Here is a 23,592-nt window from a genome sequence, read left to right as displayed (position 1 = left end):
TTGGACACGTTCCCTAGCGAGATGGACGACGCGCAACAGGAGAGCGGCGCTGAGACGCACAAGCGTCGGAAGGTGCACAACGAAAGAGAGACCGGTAACCATCGCCCTAAAACTAACGAGCGCGACGCACGGCCTAGCCCCAAAACGCAGAAGGATGACGAGGACACAGAGTCAGATAACGAGCGGACGAAAGGGGACGACGATGAGGACGATGCAGCCGAGGAAAAGCCGCTGGGGACTCGCAGTGGACCTGGATCCAGCGTGGGCTCGAGTGGTGCGGCCTTCAGACATACGAAGCTCACAGATCTGGAACAACACGTGCGCAACCTGGAACGAGACAATCTGCATCTGAAACAGGCTTTGTTATTGGGCAAAAATGCGGCAGGTCGGAATGCAGCAAGCGCTGCGTCGGCGCTAAGTAGTTTGGCTGGGTTACGTGGCATGGGGGCGTCTGGAGTGCCCGGCGTGGAGAACCGCGCGAATACGCAGAGACTATTGGCGGAGAGGACGAAGGTGGTGACGGAGATGGTGGAGCTGCTCAATGCCGCGTATCTGAGTCTGGGCGACGCATCTCGAGTATGGCATGAAGACTGCCGGATTGGTGTAGGCGTACGCGAATGGGACGCGTTCGGACGTTTACAGACCATCAGTCTGTGGAACATAATTCGCTCCGTGTTCACGAGTATCGTGGTGGACATCGTGGAGCTGCGACCGCATTTGCCTGACGGGGAAATGATCCTGACCAAGTGGCGCATACAGGGCGAGATCGCGTCGGCGCAGCACCTGGAGCGCGTGTGTGCCTCGGAGGATTGCCCAGCTACCATGCGCGTGGCGTTGATGGCGATTAAATCATCGGATTTGACGTTCACAGTCACTACATACGTCGTTTTCCAGGAGCTGAGAATCGCCCAGCAGCATCACTGCTGGGATCAAGTGGGCGTGTTTAAGCGGCTCTTTGGAGGAGAGATCCCCTCCAGCGTACAGAAAATGCTTAGCATCGACGATGAGACTGCAGCAGGACGCAAACAACCGCTGGAAGTGTAGGGGGCTACGCGTATTTATCTCCTTACGTAAATATCATGCTACGATTTTTCTGATTGAAATTTTAAAGAACTGAAATGTTAGAGAAGCTGTGCTATCATGTCAGCAATGGCTCCCACGAATCGTTGTGGATGAGGTCTTCATCGATCTGATGTCGTAACGACACTGTCATTGGATACCGGAACGCTTACTACCAAACGTTTGATACGCTACGTATACGTCCATTTCTGCGCAGAACATCGGTCACAGCATTGTTCAAGCGCAACTTTATTATTAGTGTCGATCAATTTTCTTTTGAATTATGATGGCATGGGGGATTTCTGGAAGTTTGTTATGTTTCCCCCTGCTCGCTCTTTGGAGATTATTAATATCCATGCTCACCAAGCCCACGAAAGCCTTTAGAAAATGACGCGAGATTTGAATTTGGAGCTGATGAAATGCGAACCTGCGTGTTGCCCCCTGCGAAGAAAGGGTTTGCCAAGCCTAATAGATCGAGTATCGGTAGGAAGTTCAGGTGCATGTACAGTAGATAGTAATAGTGTCGACGAAAGGATACCATCGCGTGCATGTTTCACTTTGAGCCTCGTTTGTTTGAGGTGCATCAAGCAGCTTGATTCAAGCTACATGTTGTATGATAACTTAGCATTGATAATCCTTACGTGGCGTTAAAGTCAAACGGTACATTTTGTTTCGACAGCAACATGCTGTTGTAGAGCCACATTCATGTCATGTCGGTAACCGATTGCTATTGACATCGACAAGCAATACGCTGCTGGACGAAAGGCCGGAGCTCTCTTCTCAAGCTTCTTATTTAATCTCCAATGTTTTTTTGCGTTGCTCTGCAGTGCATCCGGTTTTCGGGGTGGCATCAAAAACCCTCACACCTCATTCAATGAGGTGTATCCTGGATAATGTACCGGTCCGGAGTTGACCACCTCAATGAGTCAATGAGTCAATGAGTCATTGAGGTGGTCAAGGCATGGGCTCTCCGGACCGGTACATTATCCAGGATACATGTACTGTAAGCTAGGATACATGTACTGTAAGCTCTCGCGCTGCTGTACATGTACACAAAGCAAAACTCCACCACTGGCCATAGAGCGGGAGTGGAGCGGTGCCGGGCGAACAGTCCTCCAAAACTACAACGCGCGGCATCGTGCCAGAGAAAGACCTCTCACCGTAAATGTTACCTCAAGGTTGCGCCAATGTCTTTTGAAATTCATAATGAATGCCCTCCCACCCCTACCTGCGCATTACCTATTGGTCGAAAAGGTCCATCCGTCGCGTCTTTGCATGTATGCCGCACTTATTAATAATGGCCTATCGCCAAATCGCCGAGCGCGGCTAGACAGACAAAGTCAGTCAAGAGCGCCGAGCGCATATCCCCAACGTCAGAGAGCTCTCTCCAGGGACGTCCCAAGCCACGGCAAGCCCCCCTCCGCCTAATACACGCCTTCCCCCCCGTAGCAGCCACAATGGACGGCGACTTCCTGCATGCGATCAATGGCGACTGGGACTCGCTGCTCACGATCATGCGCGAGAACCGCCAGGTAGCACAGCGCACGGACGCCAGCGGCATGACGGTATTGCACTGGGTTTGTCTGCACCAAGACGCACCCACTGATATCGTGGTCAAGGTGATTTTCGCCAACCCATACGCCGTGCACATGCGCAATGACGCCGGCCATCTACCCATCGATCTGGCCATTCAGGCCGAGTGTGGCGAGCGCATCCTCGAGGTTCTACGCGCAGCCGCGCACGGCAGCCACCGCCCGGAAGACGACGGAGGTGAATTGCACCAACACGACCTCATGGGTAAGGACGACGGAGAGCCTACCACGGAGACTATAGACTACCATCTTCCGTACAATAACCATACCATCCTACACGACGATATCCGCGATGGATCAGACTACCTACCCCACCAGAACCACACGTACTACAGTGAATCCGAAGACGAAGTGGACGAGGACGAGCTCGAATACCAGCAACACCATCGACACTACCAGCCGCAGCCGTTTCAGCGTAAGGGGCGACTCGAGAGGAGCGTGTCGGACCAAGACTCGTTCTACGACCCACCACAGGGAAACTACGGTGGCGCTAGTATGTATAGCGGCTTCGGGGTGGGCCTAGATCGTGAACGCGGCAGCACTCTGTCACGAAGCGACCCGCACGTCAAGTCGTTGCTGACCGAGCAGCGTCTCCGTGAGCGAGAGAACGACCTGATCTCGATCGCGACTGCGGACGACTCGATGCCTCTGGGCTTGTTCGACCCGTCCAAGGGACCACCGGATATGACGATGATGTCTGGCTTTCAGATCAACGAAGACGTGAAAAGTAGCCACGTCAACGTCAATATGAGCTCGAGGAGTATGGGCGCCGGTCCTCGTAGCAAGACGGCCTTCCCTCCTCGCTGGAAACAGTCGCGTATGTGCCACGTATGCGCGTGCGGGTTCACACTGGTGAAGCGTCGTCATCACTGTCGGAATTGCGGCCAAAGCGTGTGCAGCCAGCACTCGACGAACCGCGTGTCGCTGCCCAAGTTCGCATTGTCTGAGCCGCAACGTGTGTGCGACCAATGCTTCCTTAGCGGTCACCATATTATGGTGCCGGGTGGCCCGACGCCGTCCATCGCTAGCTCCTATCAGTCGCTGCCGGCTCAGCTACAGCGAGAGCAGCTGCAGCACCCGTTCCAGACGTCCCAGCAGTATCAAATGCAGTTCCAGCACGCCCGGTAGATGATCATGTGGCGGACCATTTTGTGTTGTTTTTTGCTCTTATAATTGCGGTCATCTTGAAGAGCACTAATTCCGATCGAAGGTTTTTATTCCGACATACATTATTCAAGTGATTGAGTGCGATATAATTGCAGCCGCTCATTAAATTAAATTCGAGAGAAGGGCAAAAATGGCGGATCAGGAGCAGACCCAGGAGAAGCCTGGTTGCTGGCAGAAGAAGAAGGCGTACGAGCAGTGCTTCGACAAGTGGTACACGGAGGTTTTCTTGCAGCAGAAGGCGCACCGCAAAGTGGGATGTCAGAAGGAGTATGAGGCCTACACACGCTGCTACTTGGTGCGTCACAGCAAGAGAAAATATCTTGTCGTTGTGTGGACCAGACTGATGGAGGTGTGGTTTAATGCAGGGCGAGTTAGACAAGAATAAATCATTAATGGACGGAATCAAGTCGGTCATGAAACCGGAAACCAGGGAGCGCTTCGAGGCGCAGGAAGTGAAGCGAAAGTCAAACGAATAAAAAACGATAACTTTTGTTACATGATGCGCCTGTTTCAGTTGGCAAAATCATGCCTGTCCTCCGACCGCCTTTTTTTTGCTCATTTAATGGGAGTGCTTCACCGAAGACTTCGAAAAGTTGCACAACAAATAAGTCGCTGCAAACTTGCTGGGTGGTTGAGAAACTCCCGGAACAAGTGACTTAACTTCCAAAGTTTGCAAACTTCATTCCGACCATAGTGCGTTCTCGTAAAGGAAGAGCTCCTAATCACCCACACCTTACAGTAACGTACCATTGAGCCACAGCATGCAACCAAGGGACTACCTCGCTTCCATGCTCGAGCGTGTGAACCAAGAGCGCGCAACAAAGAGCCTCCCACCTCTGCGCACAGGGCTCCCGATTTTGGCATTGTTATTTAATGGGAACCCTCTTTAACCATAAATAATGGCATTGGGCAGCTAGTGTCATCACATACATTATGTCATGTGCTGCGCACAAACAATAAATAAGAGCATAATGTAAAGCAGACCAACACCATGTTAAAATTAGCGAGTGACCTCGTCGACAGTCTGAACTGACCAATACTCACCATTTTGGCGTAAGAACAGCACCATTTCTAATGTAATAGGTTGCAAGCTGTGGCGCTCTTACCCGTACGTCGTCCTGGTGTCGCTAAAGAACCTCTCAACAATGTTAGAAGTGGATGGAATGGACTATAGTAGCTTAGCGAGGGGCTTTGTTCGAGTTGCTCAAATTAAAAAGTGAGGACGTGAGCAAGCTGTGTCCTTAGAGAAGTGAGAATTTAAGTACAGTAGTGAAAAGTCATGGTTGGTTGTGAGAGGTACATAAGGATATTGCTCATAAATTATGTCGGATGATTCCTTAAGTAAATAAATTATTAATAACATCCAGGTAATCGAAGAAATAAATAATTTTATGATTTCATAAGAAATAATTGAAAAGACCATGCCATAATCGGGAGCCCTGTCTGCGCATGCACAGTAAGCTACAGGCTGCAGCCCAACGTCAGGCAGACGACATGGCAGCGAACAACTTTATGAGCCACACAGGATCCGATGGGTCCAAGATGGCGCAGCGAGTTGCCGACGCTGGTTTCACCGGTGGAGCAGTGGCGGAGAATGTTGCAGCCGGTCAAAAGAATGTGAACGCAGTGGTGGAATCGTGGATGAAGTCTCCAGGCCATCGCCGTAACATTCTGGGAAACTACACCGTCTTTGGTGCAGCATTTGCGTACAACCGATCAAGTAAATACAAGCACGCGTGGACGCAAGTGTTTGGAAAAGGAGGCAACGACGATATCGACGACGAAAATGATATTCCATGGAGAAGCAGCGGGCACGACTTCAGCCCCGAATCAACGGACGCGAGCTCAACAAGTGAGCACGAATCGACGCGTGACAAACACCACTGTGATGCAGATAGAACGGTGAGAGTAGTGAGTTGCACGCTTCTGGAGCTAGACACCATTAAAAAAAAGTAATTATAGATTTTATTTTTTTGCGTTCTTATAATAAATCGACTCTTCTCTATGCTTGCTATTTTTGTACCTCTCGCTAGCAGACTTGCTCTCTTGGGGGGCAGGCTCGTTGGGGAGCACCACCGTCGAATTGTCCGTGGAATCGGTCATCGTGTTCTGAGTTGGAGTCGGGGCATCCTCGTACTCGACATCTTCGTAGTTGCACGACTCGGTGCTGCCCTTGCCAAAGTTTTGTGTCCAATAGTGTTTGTACGTGCTGCCACTGTTGTAGGCGTACGCAGTGCCGAACATGGTGTAGTCGCCCAAAATGTTGGCTCGGTGACCGGCCGAGTTCATCCACGCAGTCATGACGGTAGCCACACTCGATTGCCCGGCAGCAACGTTCTCAGCCACTCTGGTCCATTTGTAGCCGGCAGCGGTGACTCGCATCGACATCGTCGACCCGTCCGAGCCCGTGTGACTCATGAAGTTCTTGGAGGCCATGTCGGTCGAGTGACGCATTGACGCCGCCATCAGTTTAGTGTTCAAACAGAGAGCAGGGAGTCCCTGAGCAGCACGTTGCGCATTCACGCTAGCCAGCATACTAGCGGCGTATTGGCCTGTCGACGTATATTTTGCCTGCAGGTTGCGCGATTCGAAGCGGAGATTGTCGGCACCTGTCGAGGTGGCGCTGATGGCAAGAAGAATTGCCAGCGAAGTCGTGGACAAAGACGCCATCGTTGCTGCTTTGAGTTGCTTGTTGCAAGTCGAGTTGAAGAGTGAGTGAGATGCACAACACGCTCAAGTCTTGATAACTATTTCACCGCGTCATCCATAGTCCACTTAATTATATACATGTACATCAGTAAAGAAATGACAACCTGAGCAACAGTATCCTAACGCTAGCAGATACTTGTACTTCAAGTGCATCCGTAATTAGGCAACTTACTGCAAGAGCACATCCCGCTCATTGCCAGTTTTAAACTTGGACAAGATGACTTGCACCTTTGTTCTATTCCAATGCGTACAAGTAGACGTGCTCCCCACCTCCTTGAATAGATGCTTGCTGCACTACGCTGTCCAAATACTGCATCGCAGGAGCGCTTAGCTCGTCAACGACGATGGTCTGTGATACACCTTTCGACACCCGACCGGTGTATTCTGAGTAGTAGTAACTGTCTTTCTTATCGTTGATATTCCCATCGTCGGAACCGAGAACGACACCACGGGGCCAACTAGAGCAGCAAAAATTGGAAGTAAGATAAGCGGTGAGTACAACAACAAAAAGGTATGAGTACCTATACAACTGACCTCAACATGGAGTTTGCAGTGCCCCCGACTACAACCTGCCGCTGAAAGTCTCGACGTAGAGCTCTCGCCACAATGTTTGTGTTGGTTTCACACCAATAGAGATATCTGCCAAAGAAAGGGATGGTTAGTCCCATCATCAAACATTTATTCCATAAAATGCAAGATAATCTTACTTGGAATCGACAGCGATGCCATCGAGTCTCGTCATAGATGTCAGCGTCACAACTCGATGAGTATCCACTCCTGGTGATACAATCGATGCGTCATCTGGTAAGATGTTCGCTTTTTGACGAGCTGTCATGCGGTTGCCGAGATTTGCCTGAAAAATCCGACCAGTCTTCTCGGTGAAGAACAGGATTTGGTTGGTAGAATCCATAGCTAAGCCTCGAGGAGACCTCAGACCACTGATCAGTACTTTTGATGACTGTGGAGAGGAAATCATCTGGGATACCGGTAACTCGATCTGGGAGATGGTCCCTTTGGACTCAAGTGAGTACAAGAGAAATAGCTTTTCGTTCCCAGAGTCCTGAAAGATATTTAGTGCTAAGCCTCGCACACTCCAACAACGACGCTGCAACACCTCGATGACAGTTGACTGTAAACTGCTACGGTATATCGTACCGTCTTCCGAGTTTGACCAGTAGAGCCACTCTTCTCCTTCCCGATCATCGATGACCAAAGCATGCGGAAGAACGAACTTTGCGGAAATGTCAATGCGCTCAACAATCGGTGAGGGAGTTCCCGACGCAAACATTTCGTTGTAGTTCAGTGCACTTCCCGTCATGACTCCGTGTTCTGTCTGGATACTGCAATCACCCTCACTTACAAAAGGGAGTTGAGTTTGAGAGAAGCGCAGTGGAAGGCCGACCATGCACTCGACGCGCTCTGGTGACCACGAAATAATGCTGACACATCGGGAGCCTTTCACTGTTAAACGTTGAATGTCAGCTTGTGTTTGGCCAAAATTCGACCCCACCCATACAACGCGGGCTAGTGCCCCGACATTAATTTTCACGTCTGATCCGTCAGTGGCATCTGCACTTTTGATAACTCGGCCATCGCTCCAGAAAATACGATTATGACGCCGATGAATCGCTAATCCCACAAAGCGCGCATATTCACCGGAACCTTCAATTTCCGTGTCGCTGCCATCTCGTCCGTCGATGGCAAAGATAGACCCACCGATCTGCTGGCGGTAGTATACTGTGGAAGTGGTGACCTAATAGAAAGCACACAATAAGACGCGTATAGGGAATTCCAATAAAGAGTGCGTCAATACGAAACACCACTCCTTACAGCAAATGCCACGCTAAAAGACAGAAGAGCCCACGTTAAAGCAAACGGCAAGCTGCATGATCGCAGCCGAACTGCGTTCTTCAGCATGCTCGAAGCGAACTTTAAGAAAGGTCAATAAAATGAAAATATTAGTTGTAAATCCATTGATGCTGGTAAAATAGAGTTTGAGAGGTAAGAAAAGGTAAAATATTCGGCATGTGTTACTACTCGTGGTTGCTTAAGGCACCAGCTACTCCAGTGTTTCCGTGTAGTCTTTAGCGCTAGCCACGCTGCAACGCCGCGAGTATCTGTGTCAGTAAGCGGTTTTGCTCCTCAGCCAGCTTCAACTGCTTGTTCTGGTTATCTAGCACCTTAGCGAAGCGGTTGTCGATTAATTTCTCGAGTTTCGGCAAACCCGTGCTGTCGATCGAGCGGTCCTGAACACTAGCGATTGTGGCATCCGATGCAAGATCTTTCTGATTCCCCCCACCAAGTATCTGAGTTGGTTTAGACTTCGTCGGACGCGAAGTTGAAGCTGCTGTCGACGGAGGCTTTTCAGTCTCAACTGAAGCTGCAGTCGAGCTCAATATCGGGGTTTCCGAGGATACACCTACAGGTGGGGGCGGCGCAATAGCTGGTGCAATGGAAATCGGTGAACTCCCTTCAGCATCTGAAGCCGAAGAAGCCCCCACTCGTTGCTTCTTGACTTGGTTGTGACGTTCCAGACTCGGTCTCGACGGACGTTGCGACTTGATCGGCGCCGCTTCATCCTTCTCGCTACCCCAACAGGTGTCCATAAGCGCTAGACACACGGATTCTGATGCCATCCCAGAGTGATAAGCCAGCCACTTGTTCCTTAGCGCCTTGAGCTGGCAGCAATGAAAGATAGGTTAACCTCGCTTTCATATTTTACGAAAGTATTCACATGCATCGGCCGTGCACTACTGTAGCTGCTTTCTTAATTACCTTATTGCGACACTGCTCCACCGACACTACTTCTCCGTTATTATGCTGCGTAAGATCCTTCGCCAAATCCGCCCATGCCACTCGGAGCGACTTGGTGCCTCTTGCAGCCGTCATCGGCTCCGCATACTTCTCAAACCTCAGCCTCAGTAAGCTCTCCACTAGAGTCTCGGTCCACACGATAAAGTTGCCATCGGCCGGTGGCCGTCCGCGAGGCTTCGTGTTCGCCATCGATACATACACTTTAACCGTCGGTCAAACGGATTTATTTTCTTTTCAGCCAATCATGACTATTTTAAATATGGACTTTGTTAAAATTTCTTCTAAAATATCAGAATGATTATTTTGAGTGATCTGGAGGAAGAGCTAATGGACTTGGCGAGCAATGAACTGTCCTACATGCCCTCCAGCACCACTACTGCAGCCCCACATATACCCACGAGATCTCTGAAGATTTCTACTCCTACCGGTGCATTAGTACAGCAAGTGACTGAGCAGTTATTGGTCCAAGCAACGCAACAAGTAGCTCGTCAACAGAATCCGAAATCATCCGAACCTGTTGCTTCGAGCTGTGACAAGGCGCAACTCACTGCCGAGCAACTGAAGTTTCTACAAGAGGAAGATGAGCGACAAGAGAGACGCAACACAATAGTGAAAGAGCTTACAGCCATGAGACAAGTTGCCGTCACCAGACGTCTGCACGACCTGGTAATGCAGTTTGAGCAACTGCTGCAGCGCATCACAGACCAAATCGAAGCCAGTGACGACACTGGAGACGAGAATGAAGGACGAAGGAAACTTGCGACGCAGTATACGACCGCAAAACTGAATTTTGTGTTGGGACAAAGTGCGCTCGAACTTCAACTTGTAGACGAAGACGTCAAGTGGACGAGGTTGCTGGACGAGTTGCCGATAACAGAGCGAGACTATCTCGGACGCGCTGCAGACGAGAAGTTCGTGGAGCAGATGAAGTATCTGCGAGGTGAACGGGGGCACGAGAGGCAAAACCTCATTCAACGGCATCTGCACGGGATCCTGGTGCTGACTGCTCCGCATCGCAACGGCCAAACGGTGGCGAAAACGTCAACGCATCATTCGTTGCGCCAATTGTTGCAAGCCTTTGTCAATATATTTCGGAGTTGCTATGCGGACTTTCTGCAGTATGGAGGTCAAGGGTTTGGAGCGCGGCGGGATGTTTCCGTGGACCGCGTGACGTGCACGTTGCCGCTTGTTGCCGCCGATGTGACCCAATTTGCGGCAATTTTGACACAAGTTGTGCTATTTAAATACCCATTTTTGCAGAGCAGTGAAGAGCAGCGCAACTCTGTCCAACGTAGTGTTATGGCTGCACTGTTTGATGCGCTGCAGCCGGTGCTGCATGGGCTGTACGTTGCTGCCTTTTCGCGAGAAGACTCGCTCGTAGACGACACTGCCGAACTATCGCGTACTAACCCTCTGACATATTTCGAAGTGAAGCCAATATTCCGACTGGATGGGAGTTGGTCTGGTCCACAACAGCAAAAGCAATTTATTGCTGGTGGGAATGAATGTCGCTTGTTGACTTTACGTCACTACAATGCTGCCATTCACCACATGAACAACTTGGCGTCCGAGCGATCGCCCTACGCAAAGCTTGAACGCTTAGCGCAAGTGTGTCGGGAGATTGATCGTGCCATTAAGTTATACTACGCTTCGCAACCTATTGAGCGCAGACCTTCACCGCAACAATTGAATATGTACGAGACTTTCCACACCCCGTTCAGTGCAGGTAAGAGAACTAACTTTGGCTTCTGTAATTTTTTGTGGTGCTTCTATATCGTGTAGAGCAACAGAGGATCTGTGTCCTTTGCTGAGCTTCTTCCTTGTATCGGCACCTTCGTCGTGCTTACACATTTTCACACAGTTGGCGATACTGGGTAGTTTCGCTCCACAGTCGGTTGCAAATGGGCAACAAGGTTTCGCGTTGGCCACTTGCACGGCTGCTGTTCACCATCTAATCCAGTTGCGATGATCTGTTGTGCTGTAGGTTTAAACTAACACTCATGAACAAATGTCACGGTCATGATTGCATACACATTGTTACCTTCACAGAATTTCCTAGCTAAAAAAAGTTAATTAATCAGAGTGAGATGAGTCGGTAACACTAACTACTTTTTACGCAGTTTACTCCTCCATCGGAGCTGCCTTCTTTTCCGCGTCCGACTCCGAAAGCTGTTACTGCTGCAGCGTCTTGGTCTGTTGTCCTGGTTGCAGCTGTTGCTGGCGCTGTTGGTCCTTGATAGTCTTCTTCTGTGCCTCTCCGGCTGCCACAGAGTCTCGAACTCGTCGGGCGTGCCGCTCGAGCAGATGGCTTCGTGCTGACCCTCGTCGTCGGGGCGCATGCGGTTCCACGTCGTACGCAGCTTCTTGCCCTCGATCTGTCGCTCGTGCACCGCTTTCAGACGGCCCGTCGAGTCTTCGTAGCGGCGCCGCGAGCTTGTCACGCGCCGCCCCTTGTCGTCCACGATGGACGAGCTGCTGAACGTGTAGGACGAGAAGGCGCGGCGGTACTGGCTGTCGGCATCGACATTCGAGCTGTCAGAGTTGTCGGACTGCTGCTTCTGCTTCTTGTTCAATGCCTTCGTGCTAGTGGTGACCTTGGCCTTGACGGTCTGTTTGTTCGGGTCGTTATCACGGGTCGGAGTCGGGTCGTGCGCTACGTTATCGGTCTCCTTTTCTGTCGGCTGTGTAGCGACCTCGCGGTGCTGCGTCGCCGGTCTCTGCTCGCGCAAAAGCACAGGCAGATCCCGGAAGAATTCGTCGTCGTCAACATTGCTTGGCGCCGCCAGCATCTCGCTGCCCATGTCGAAGGGGAAGCGCGAGCGGTTCATGAGGTTGCTCATGTGTTCGAGGTCCATCATGGACTGCTCCAGAGACGACAGGGGGTACCAGAAGCGCGGTCGGACGAGATCCCACGTGCTGAACATGGCTGGAGAGTTGGTATAGCTCGGGTTGGTAGTGTAGTTGAGCGGTATACTTAGCCTTGGTTTTGACGTTTGGTTGCTTGTTTGCTCGCTGTGCGCAGTAGATGGCAAATTCAGAAATGACGTGGTAACGCAGTCGGAGTTAGCGGACTTCAACTTCAACGTAGCCGATAAAAAAGGGTCTCGAAGATTATAGAAGTGGTCAGAATATTCGGTAGAAATCTATGACCAGCTAGAATTAATATATTTGGCAGAACAGCAACAAAACCACCCATTTCTATTGGCCGAGAACTATTTTTGCCAACTCTCAAAAAGCTCATTCTAGAAGGGCTTGCCAAATCAACGAATGTCAAGCAACGATGAAGTGGCGGAAGCTATCGGTAGTGGATAAGAAGAGCATCGAATTGAATGTATTAGCGAAGTTGCTGTAAAATCTGGTACCATTACAGTCTGTGCTATTCGTAAGGACGTAGCGGTCAATTCGGTAGAAGTAGCCGTTCTCTAAATGATAGTTTTCGTAAGAATGTTCTTATCATAGGCTACCTTTGTTGGGGACTCTTTTACACGTGGGAACATTTACTCGACCAGGAGCGAAGTATTCGAACCGGATAGTAATGGAGACAAAAAATACAAACTTGGTTTGTCTTTGGCTCGATGCATGATCCATGAAGTAGATGCAGTTTCGCGTGGGTATCATCAAGTTTAGCAACCTGCACGTTTTGAAACCAAACGTACCAACCTTTTGGAACATAGCCTGACTGCCTCATGACCAAGACATAAATCGTAATCAAATCCAGATCGTAGTTTTTTTTTATTTAAGGATACTTTTTGTTTATACTGGGAATGCCTCATAGAAGTATGGACAGCCCACCCCGGATTAATTACACGGTACAGTGTAGATCGAAGCGCGTAATGTAACCTAGGTCAACATTCGTGTCACCGGCAAAAAATGGGAATTTTTAAGCAACGGGTGAAAATAACTTTTGAGTTGAGGTAGCAAAAGATGAAACCAACGTAGGAGCGAGCGGCCGTAGTTAGTTTCAGAATTTCCTAATCACGCTTAAGCCCTCTTGCTTCCACCCTTCAGCCTCCAGCACTCCGGAGAATGGTTCGCCTTGCAGCTCGATCCTACCTACATTTGATGCCTGAAACCATTGAAACAGGTTTTGACGCACCATTCTACGCGAAGGTCGCTCGAGTAGAGGCAGATACAGTAACCTTTCATAGTCTCGAAGGGGGGGGGAGGAAGTGTAAGTCGGGCAGTTGCGGAAACACACGTGGTGACGGCCAGCGAGGTGAACAGGGCAAGAAATCATTCACTCATGCGACGTGCAGTTGCTGTAAAGGGCTCTGATCATGTTTACTACGGTCAAGTGGTAGAAGCCGAAGGCGATCAGCTGTCGATTCTATCCGACGGACAGCAGCTCACCGCTGAATGGAATGCAGTGTCGGTCGTAGCACCGATTATAGCCCTTCTATTGGAACATATTTAATTTGACAGTGATGAATGGAGCGCGCGCAAAATCGAGGCTGTCGAAAACACTGTTCTAGACCGAGTACTCGGACGAGATATCGTGGGATCTAACCAGATACCGGCTATATTAGAAGGCTTAATGGCAGAAGCTAACTATCCCAGTGCAACGAAGGTCTGTAAGTGGACCGACCCTTCAACGGGTCAACAGACCGAGTTTGCGCTGCAACACGCCCTTGACTTTGCGTATTATGTCGATGGAGGAGTGACACCGGTGCCACCAACTGTGGGGCAGGCGTTTTGCTGCCCGCCTCAGTCACAATCACCGATTGGTGGTGGTGATGGCGAGGAAAGAGAAGGAAGTGAGCTTTTCGATCCTTTTATCGACGGCGATGATACTCCCCAAGACCAATCGGAGCCGATTCGTGAGGGTACGGTTCAAGTCACTACGCGGCCAGAACGACCAAAGCGTTCCCGACAGCCGGTTAGCCCGTCGGATGATGGTGTTCATGAGGCAAAGCGATGTCGCACAGCGATAGACCAAGATGCACTCATTGTCGAGAAACTCAGCGATGACCCCGAGCTACTGGAGCGGTTTCTAGCTATTAGACAAGCCAACAGACAGTCTCAAATGGTTCCGAGGACTCAAGTGAGCACGAGTTCTGAGATGATTGGGCAGCCGCCTCCGCGGAAAAGAGTGACCGTAGCATCAAAGTACGCATTTGCTCCACGAGATGATTAACAGGAGGTACATGAGCGAGTGACATCAGAAAAGCATAAAGGTAAGCCTGCTACTATATTTGTCAAAGGTATGGTTCGGTCCGAATTTGTGAAGTTTAAGGCGCTACCGGGTGTCTGCACTCGGGCATATGATATTCAATTTGGTTCTGGTGGGTTGTCAATTCGTCACTTCGCCCGACTGTCAGAGGACGAGAGGATGTCGTGGCTAGAAAGTGGAGGATCAAACTTTGGCAACCTGTTGGCGACGGCGGAGTTCGCTACAGCTACTCCTGCTTCGCGCATAGAGGATGTGGTAGAAGCAGCAAGAGTGTTCCTCACGTATTGCCGAGAATACTGCTGCTCAGCGCTGATCGAACTGGTCGAACACATCGTTGAGTTCATACTCATGAGAGTTAGCTGGAGTCAAAAGAACTGTTGACACTTGTTTACTGGGTAGACGATGTTTTAGAGGACTTTAGAAGTGTTGCAGAAAGCGATGGTGACTTAAGGCAAGTGATAAGACGCTGCTCAACGGATGATAGGCTTCTGAGGGATCTGATGCTCGTAAAAGTACATCAACACGTCAGCGAGATCAAGAACGAGAGATTAACGGATGAAGCCCGAACAGGGGGGACGAAGCGGGCACCAACTTACCAGTCTACTCCTCGGCAGGACGGAAAAAGGCGTCTCGGTCGGATATCGAGGGACGTGCTGGGCCAACTTCCAGTACAAACCGAGCCAGGCTCGGGCAAGGCTAAGAGTGTGTGTATGCGCTACCTTTCAAAGGCAGGCTGTGCACCCGACGCAAATGGCGCGTGCCCCAGTGATCATGGTCATTTTGTTCCAAATAAGCTGCCGGCCTGCGTGAAAGAAGAGATCACTAGACGATTTGGTGGCTTGAAGGAGGAGCACCGACAATTATGACTATCCAAGATCAGCGGGGCAGTACGGCCATCTTTGCAGCTCAAGTTCGTGGCAGCGGCCCGAAATCGACCTGAGAAGCAGCAGAAATCGGTATGCTCACGCCTTAACTCGGACGCTACCCAAGTGAATGGTGTGTTGAGTAACGACCGATTCACTGCGGTGGACGTGTCCCACAAGACTGCATCGGACAAGGTATTATCAAGTCTGCACCCAAAGAGGACTGCTAGCGTCAACGCAGTATCAGAGAGCAAGCAATGCAAAATTGGTAAAACGATGGTGTCAGCAAAGAGCAAGGGTGACAAAGTACGCTGTCTCAAAGTAGCGGGTCATGGAGAATCCACTTTACCCCAGAACGAGATACTTAAGCGAGATACAAGTACTGGTCACCAGAGGCCTTGTAGATATCCAACTATTGAAGCAAAGAGCACGATTGGCATGGTTTCCTGTCCCGAGAGATCGCTTTGTAAGGCCGGACAAGCAACACCGGTAGAGACGGCGAAAAAGGGTACAAGCGGTTGCCGGTCAAGACCTTGTTACAACGAAGTGTCATCAGTCCGTGGCATACAGCACCAAATGCCTCCACATATTAGCGGTAGACAGTTTGGTCTATCGTTGATGTCGGCACAGAAAATCAAACACGCATCGGAGGAAGAATTACTCGCCGATGAAGCCCGAATATCAATTACACATCGTGGAATGGGATTTGTCCGCGCAAAACAGCTCGAGATTTCGCCGTACGAGATCGACAATGTAGCGTGTAAGTCGCTGTCCCATTTGGTTCGCACACGCAACATGAGTGTCGAAGAAGCAACACAATTTATCCGTGGCGAACGCGACAATGACAGAAGGCCGAACAAAGCAATTGACCCAGAACGACTACGTCGCGTACTCAGAGGTTATCCACATCTCGATGACCTAATTAAAATTGCAGAGGTCGGCATCGATGTACAGTGGCGTCAAGGACCGATGAAGAATCATCCACCTCCTAAGAATAACGGTTCGTGTCGTCGTTATTTGCGCGCGGTGATCAGGTCAATTCGCGAAGGCCAAGACTCTGGTCAGTATATGGTTGTGGAGGCCGATATCCTCCTGAAATTATCTGCAGTCCTTAGGGGGCTGTGGTAAAGAAGGGTGTAGATCCGAACGAGGAAGTTCGCACTATTCATGACTTATCATTTTCGAAGAACGACTCGGTAAATTCCGCGTTGGTAGCGGATTCGATTCCAAAAGTGCGCTATGAGTCGGTCGCGATTATTGCAAGGCGAATTGAGTACTTGGCTACATGCGGTTGCACGGAGAGAATTATGATGCTTTAAGGCGATGTGAAGGGTGTTTTTCGGCATTTACGTACCCGAGCTAACCAGGTTTTCCGTATGGCAGCCTTTATCAAGGAGCTATAAATTATTATTATCAATCTGGCAGCTCCGTTTGGGTGGTCGGGGTCGCCGCCATGCTACGCGTTATTTGGCCGGGCAATATCATGGCTCATAGGCTCAAATTCACCTGCGTCAGTGTCAGATTCCAAGGACAATGAACCATTTTTCCCTTACGAATGGGTTGACGATCATATTTTAGTGGAACCCGACGAAGGTGATAGGTTACAGTTAGCAGAAGCAACACTTCGTCACGCTATGTTAGCCGCTCTTGGACCTCGCTCAATCAATGAGGCAAAATTCTCAGCCTGGAGCTCTGAGATAGTGGCGCTCGGGTTATTGTGGAACACCGTGCGGCGTACGGTATCAATCCCTAGCGACAAAATATTTAAAGCACACCGACGCGTACAAGCGATACTTCAGCGAGGCACGGCTACGAAAACAGAATTTTACCAGGTCCTCGGGTCTCTTCGACACGTAGCTACATGCTTGCGAACTGCTAAACCATTTTATCAACGGATTCAATCTCAATGCAACGCAGTGCCACGATTTGGCAAAACGCGTCTGTCCGGTGGCACAACAGCCGATTTGCGGTGGTTCGACCAAATCCTTATGCATGGCTGCCTAGCAGAGCTACCGTTGACGATATTCGGATAAATGGAGACGATTGCGCCTCACGTTGAGTTGTATATGGATGCGTCCGACGTCGGATTGGCCGTGCTTGATCCTGCGGCTAATGCATTTATTCAGATACAATTTGATGACAAAGAACTATTGATGATTGACGAGCTACACAAATCTGGATTTTCTATCAATGTCCGTGAGCATTTGTGTGTTGCTCTTGCGTTATGAACTTGGGGTGCGAAATGGTGTCGATTAGCCAAAGGGAAGCTTCTCCTTATAAAATGTTGAAGTGACAATACTTCCGCTGTTGCGTGGTGCAACAAGCTGCATTCTCGGAACTCATTCAGCCAAGAAATTAATAGGTGCTTGGTCTGGCCGAAGTGTACTTTAATTTACGTGTATTCGCCGACCATATCCCAGGATCGACAAATTGGATGGCGGATGCAGCTTCACAAGCTTGGATCGAACCTCATTTAACCAGATGGACTAACTTTTCTTCTGGCTGGACACAGAGCACAGTGCCCCTGCAATGCAGAAGACTCTACATCAACTTCTCGAACAGCTTCAATCCTGTTCATTGGCCGCGTCGTCGGCATCTCAGTACAACAGTACATGGCGACAATGGTGTAAATGGTGCAAGTTGCTTAACTTCCCGAGATGGCTACCCGAAAGCCCACGAAAACATTCCTACCAACTCGCCTTATTCGCTATTCACTGCTGGAACTATGGATGGGGACACACAGGATCAGGGAATTCTGCCGGCACCGTACTCTCGAAAATTAGCCATATCTCGTGGCATCATCGACGGATGCTCGGTTTCAGCGTCGCACTCTTACCAGGACACCAACTTGCAATCACTGGCATGCGGAGGAAGGACAAACCTCGTAACCCAAAATCTCCTGTCACAACCGATATCCTCAAGAAACTCCACGGGTTCCTCGATTTCAAGTCCGCCCAGCACCGAGTCATTTGGGCGGCTTCGGTGCTGGGTTTCTTCTTTCTTCTCAGAAGATCGGAGTATTTAGCCCAAGGAGCAAAAGTGTTGCCGTATGCAATACAGCGGTCAGATATTTCATTTGTGGATTCCGACGAGAGACCGACTGATAATCTACACGAGGTGGTGGCAGTAGTGATTACATTCCGCGGAAGTAAGTCCGACCAGTTTGGCGATGGAAGCAGTCGTAGACTGGATCGTTCAGGGTATCAATGGTGCTGTCCAGTTTTAGCAGCATGGAATCTTGTTCGGCATCACAAGTCACTCGGTGTTGCGGAAAATACTCTATTGTGCAAGATTAATGTGGCTACAAATATGCAAGTCAAAGATGTCGTAAAGGCGCTCAAATGCGCTGCAAGCCAGGCGGGTTACAATCCAGAAAGTTTTGGGTCTCACTCACTGCGCAGTGGGGGTGCAACCGCACTCTTTAATGCTGGATTTGATAGTTTGGCGGTCAAGTTATTTGGAAGGTGGAAGTCTGACGCTGTGGAGCGTTATACCCGCATTGGGGGACGGCTAACATCGCGAATGGCAAAAGACATGATGAAGAAGCCTGCCTTGTAGCGAGCTTTGGGGCATCCTCCACGCCACACCCTGGCAGCGGAGGCGCAACAATACATGCTTCTTAATGTGTGCCAAGTTGGCACAACTCCCCCGAATCGATGGCGACGACAACTGAAAAGAAATTCTAGCTGCAACAACGTATGTCGCAATGGATGAGATCCACGTAAACAATGAAGAACCGTACCGCTATGCAAAAGTACTCGTTAAACTATACAGTAGAGTAATTATAGAAGCTTTTCATGCTGGTTTTATCGAAAAAGTTGGACGATGAAAGCGAAATCAGTGCAATAACATTGACGATAGTAACGTAATGACTTGTAGGAATTAACAAAAACTACAGCTACAGCTTACTCCTCCATCGGGGTTGCCTCCGTTTCCGCCTCCGACTCCGAAGGCTGTTGCTGCTCCAGCGTCTTGGTCTGTTGTCCTGGTTGCAGCTGTTGCTGGCGCTGTTGGTCCTCGATAGTCTTCTTCTGCGCCTCGCCAAACGGCGTCTGCTGCCACATCGTCTCGAACTCGTCGGGCGTGCCGCTCGAGCAGATGGCTTCGTGCTGACCCTCGTCGTCGGGGTGCATGCGGTTCCACGTCGTACGCAGCTTCTTGCCCTCGATCTGTCGCTCGTGCACCGCTTTCAGACGGCCCGTCGAGTCTTCGTAGCGGCGCCGCGAGCTTGTCACGCGCCGGCCCTTGTCGTCCACGATGGACGAGTTGCTGAACGTGTAGGACGAGAAGGCGCGGCGGTACTGGCTGTCGGCATCGACATTCGAGCTGTCAGAGTTGTCGGACTGCTGCTTCTGCTTCTTGTTCGATGCCTTCGTGCTAGTGGTGACCTTGGCCTTGACGGTCTGTTTGTTCGGGTCGTTATCACGGGTCGGAGTCGGGTCGTGCGCTACGTTATCGGTCTCCTTTTCTGTCGGCTGTGTAGCGACCTCGCGGTGCTGCGTCGACGGTCTCTGCTCGCGCAAAAGCACAGGCAGATCCCGGAAGAATTCGTCGTCGTCAACATTGCTGGGCGCCGCCAGCATCTCGCTGCCCATGTCGAAGGGGAAGCGCGAGCGGCTCATGAGGTTGCTCATGTGCTCGAGGTCCATCATGGACTGCTCCAGAGACGACATGGGGTACCAGAAGCGCGGTCGGACGAGATCCCACGTGCTAAACATGGCTGGAGAGTTGGTATAGTTCGGATTGGTAGTGTAGTTGAGCGGTATACGATTCGGTGGTCAGCCTTAGTTTTGACGTTTGGTTGCTTGTTTGCTCGCTGTGTGCAGTAGCTGGCAATTTCAGAAATGACGTGGTACCGCAGTCGGAGTTAGCGGAGTCTTGCGATCTTCCACTTCAACGTAGCCGATAAAAAAGGGTCTCGAAGGTTTAGAAGTGGTCAGAGTATTCGGTAGAAATCTATGACCAGCTAGAATTAATATATTTGGCAGAACAGCAACAAAACAACCCATTTCTATTGGCCGAGCACTATTTTTGCCAGCTCTCAAAAAACTAGATGCGCGATTGTCAGATGCGACTGCATTCTAGAAGCGATTGCTCATTCTAGAAGGGCTTGCCAAATCAACGAATGTCAAGCAACGATGGAGTGGCGGAAGCTATCGGAAGTAGAAAAGGAGAGCCTCAACTTGAATGCATTAGGTAAAATCTGGTACCATTACAGTCTGTGCTATTCGTAAGGCTTAGCGGTCAATTCGGTAAAAGTAGCCGTTCTCTAAATGATATTTTTCGTAAGGATGTTCTTGTCGTAGGCTACCTTTGTTGGGGACTCTTTTACACGTGAGAACATTTATTCGACCAGGAGCGAAGTATTCGAACAGGATAGTAATGGAGACAAAAAATACAAACTTGGTTTGTCTTTGGCTCGATGCATGATCCATGAAGTAGATGCAGTTTCGCGAGGGTATCATCAAGTTTAGCAAGTTGCACGTTTGGAAACCAGGCGTACAAACCTTGCATACATAGCCTGACTGCCTCATGACCAAGACATAAATCGTATCAAATCCAGATCGTAGTTTCTTATATAAGGATCTATTACCTTATTTTTTGTTTATACTGGGAATGCCTCATAGAAGTATGGACAGCCCACCCCGGATTAATTACACGGTACAGTGTAGATCGAAACGCGAAATGTAAACTGGGTCAACATTCGTGTCACCGGCAAAAAAAGAAATTCTAGCTGCAAAAACGTATTTCTCAATGGATGAGTATGATCAATTCGTGAGTTGTAGACGAAAAGATTCTCGGTCTTTGGCGTCTTGTTCAGACGCCCCGGAGAAGCATTAAAGCTCGGGAATTTGCCCACAAACACAGAAAAATGAAAGCAAAAAGTCACGTATTATACGTATTCAAATAAACATATATACGGGGATTCATTTGGTTAGGCCGTGAACGCAGGTAGGGTACTGCTCTAATATGAAATATTGCCGAGAAATCGTGAGGTGTATTGTGCAAATTCAGTCACTGAGCAATACTTTCGCGTGTTCACAAGTATTCGGATCTGAAGTAGTCGCCAGACCATTTTTCATCAAGTAGGAGGGTGTTCTCAACAAATTTGGCAACAAAAGAAAAAAAAAAACACATGCTGTATGTTCTTGCGCTTCCCACAGATCCATTTTGTAGTTGCAAATTGGATCTGTGGGAAGCCCAAGAAAAAGCAGTTTGTGCTTCCGAACGCAGCCGGATAGATTTATTTAAGAAATTGTATTCGAAGAAAGAATGCTTATCCTCACATATCTATTCTGTGAATCCAGGCACAAGTTGTCCGGTAGGGCGTCCCCTTGTATCATTGATGATGCGATTGATAGTCGATATAGACACCGGTTAGACTATCTTTTAACTTAAATTTATGCCTATCGAAACTCGAAAAGGAAACAGAAAAAAACTGTATTTGAATTCCCCTGTGAAAGTCGCAGACGACCTAGTTTCTCTTACAAACGTATATCCACCAGTAACCTTCGTAAATCCAAAGCTCGCTTCCTTATAGCTTATCTGCCTCGAGAAGCTGTAAGGAAGCGTTTCGATCCACGTAAACAATGAAGAACCGTACTGCTGTGCAAAGGTACTCGTTAAACAGTAGAGTAATAATAGAAGCTTTTCATGCTGTTTATTATCGAAAAAGTTGGAAGACGAAAGCGAATTGATCTGTGCGAGAACATTGACGTAGGGAACGCTAATGACTCGTAGGAAATAACAAATATCACAACTACAGTTTACTCCTCCATCGGGGTTGCCTCCTTTTCCGCCTCCGACTCCGAAGGCTGTTGCTGCTGCAGCGTCCTGGTCTGTTGTCCTGGTTGCAGCTGTTGCTGGCGCTGTTGGTCCTTGATAGTCTTCTTCTGTGCCTCCCCGAACGGTGTCTGCTGCCACAGAGTCTCGAACTCGTCGGGCGTGCCGCTCGAGCAGATGGCTTCGTGCTGACCCTCGTCGTCGGGGCGCATGCGGTTCCACGTCGTGCGCAGCTTCTTGCCCTCGATCTGTCGCTCGTGCACCGCTTTCAGACGGCCCGTCGAGTCTTCGTAGCGGCGTCGCGAGCTTGTCACGCGCCGCCCCTTGTCGTCCACGATGGACGAGTTGCTGAACGTGTAGGACGAGAAGGCGCGGCGGTACTGGCTGTCGGCATCGACATTCGAGCTGTCAGAGCTGTCGGACTGCTGCCTCTGCTTCTTGTTCGATGCCTTCGTGCTAGTGGTGACCTTGGCCTTGACGGTCTGTTTGTTCGGGTCGTTATCACGGGTCGGAGTCGGGTCGTGCGCTACGTTATCGGTCTCCTTTTCTGTCGGCTGTGTAGCGACCTCGCGGTGCTGCGTCGCCGGTCTCTGCTCGCGCAAAAGCACAGGCAGATCCCGGAAGAATTGGTCGTCGTCAACATTGCTGGGCGCCGCCAGCATCTCGCTGCCCATGTCGAAGGGGAAGCGCGAGCGGCTCATGAGGTTGCTCATGTGCTCGAGGTCCATCATGGACTGCTCCAGAGACGACATGGGGTACCAGAAGCGCGGTCGGACGAGATCCCACGTGCTGAACATGGCTGGAAAGTTGGTATAGCTCGTGTTGGTAGTGTAGTTGAGCGGTATACTTAGCCTTGGTTTTGACGTTTGGTTGCTTGTTTGTTCGCTGTGTGCAGTAGCTGGCAAATTCAGAAATGACGTGGTAACACAGTCGGAGTTAGCGGAGTCTTGCGATCTTCCACTTCAACGTAGCCGATAAAAAAGGGTCTCGAAGGTTTAGAAGTGGTCAGAGTATTCGGTAGAAATCTATGACCAGCTAGAATTAATATATTTGGCAGAACAGCAATAAAACAACCCATTTCTATTGGCCGAGTACTATTTTTGCCAACTCTTAAATATCTCGACGCGCGGTTGTCAGATGCGACTGCATTCTAGAAGCGATTGCTCATTCTAGAAGGGCTTGCCAAATCAACGAATGTCAAGCAACGATGAAGTGGCGGAAAGCTATCGGTAGTAGAAAAGGAGAGCCTCGACTTGAATGTATTAGGTAAAATCTGGTACCATTACAGTCTGTGCTATTCGTAAGGCTTAGCGGTCAATTCGGTAAAAGTAGCCGTTCTCTAAATGAGAGTTTTGTAAGAATGTTCATATCGTAGGCTACCTTTGTTGGGGACTCTTTTACACGTGGGAACATTTATTCGACCAGGAGCGAAGTA

General features: G+C 49.8%; 7 protein-coding genes across 7 annotated transcripts; 3 read left to right on the top strand and 4 right to left on the bottom strand.

Annotated features, from left to right (window-relative positions):
* Positions 1 to 21: 21 nt before the first annotated feature.
* On the top strand, positions 22 to 1,044 carry PITG_10383 (uncharacterized protein; the record flags this gene model as incomplete). The annotated part of the gene is made up of 2 exons (XM_002902139.1): positions 22 to 72; positions 154 to 1,044. 2 exons carry the CDS (start codon positions 22 to 24, stop codon positions 1,042 to 1,044), a joined length of 942 nt encoding a protein of 313 aa, XP_002902185.1.
* Positions 1,045 to 2,516: 1,472 nt separating this feature from the next.
* Positions 2,517 to 3,779, top strand: PITG_10382 (uncharacterized protein; the record flags this gene model as incomplete). The annotated part of the gene is made up of 1 exon (XM_002902138.1): positions 2,517 to 3,779. One exon carries the CDS (start codon positions 2,517 to 2,519, stop codon positions 3,777 to 3,779), a length of 1,263 nt encoding a protein of 420 aa, XP_002902184.1.
* A 718-nt stretch (positions 3,780 to 4,497) lies between these two features.
* On the bottom strand, positions 4,498 to 6,588 carry PITG_10381 (SCP-like extracellular protein; the record flags this gene model as incomplete). Its single annotated transcript, XM_002902137.1, has 4 exons — positions 4,498 to 4,536; positions 4,925 to 4,945; positions 5,239 to 5,257; positions 5,842 to 6,588. 4 exons carry the CDS (start codon positions 6,486 to 6,488, stop codon positions 4,498 to 4,500), a joined length of 726 nt encoding a protein of 241 aa, XP_002902183.1.
* Positions 6,589 to 6,821: 233 nt separating this feature from the next.
* On the bottom strand, positions 6,822 to 8,213 carry PITG_10380 (uncharacterized protein; the record flags this gene model as incomplete). The annotated part of the gene is made up of 5 exons (XM_002902136.1): positions 6,822 to 6,853; positions 6,903 to 6,985; positions 7,062 to 7,166; positions 7,235 to 8,122; positions 8,167 to 8,213. 5 exons carry the CDS (start codon positions 8,211 to 8,213, stop codon positions 6,822 to 6,824), a joined length of 1,155 nt encoding a protein of 384 aa, XP_002902182.1.
* A 1,797-nt stretch (positions 8,214 to 10,010) lies between these two features.
* Positions 10,011 to 11,310, top strand: PITG_10379 (uncharacterized protein; the record flags this gene model as incomplete). The annotated part of the gene is made up of 3 exons (XM_002902135.1): positions 10,011 to 10,015; positions 10,061 to 11,035; positions 11,124 to 11,310. 3 exons carry the CDS (start codon positions 10,011 to 10,013, stop codon positions 11,308 to 11,310), a joined length of 1,167 nt encoding a protein of 388 aa, XP_002902181.1.
* A 52-nt stretch (positions 11,311 to 11,362) lies between these two features.
* On the bottom strand, positions 11,363 to 12,361 carry PITG_10378 (uncharacterized protein; the record flags this gene model as incomplete). The annotated part of the gene is made up of 1 exon (XM_002902134.1): positions 11,363 to 12,361. One exon carries the CDS (start codon positions 12,263 to 12,265, stop codon positions 11,447 to 11,449), a length of 819 nt encoding a protein of 272 aa, XP_002902180.1.
* Positions 12,362 to 22,141: 9,780 nt separating this feature from the next.
* PITG_10375 (uncharacterized protein) lies at positions 22,142 to 22,954 on the bottom strand (the record flags this gene model as incomplete). Its single annotated transcript, XM_002902133.1, has 1 exon — positions 22,142 to 22,954. The coding sequence occupies one exon, from the start codon at positions 22,952 to 22,954 to the stop codon at positions 22,142 to 22,144; it is 813 nt and encodes a 270-aa protein (XP_002902179.1).
* Positions 22,955 to 23,592: the final 638 nt, after the last annotated feature.

This window comes from Phytophthora infestans, genomic scaffold (genome assembly GCF_000142945.1).
Source record: "Phytophthora infestans T30-4 supercont1.18 genomic scaffold, whole genome shotgun sequence".
In the NCBI taxonomy this organism is placed as follows: Eukaryota; Oomycota; class Peronosporomycetes; order Peronosporales; family Peronosporaceae; genus Phytophthora; species Phytophthora infestans.
Note: the sequence above shows the minus strand (reverse complement) of the source record. Positions and strands in the feature narration are given on the sequence as shown.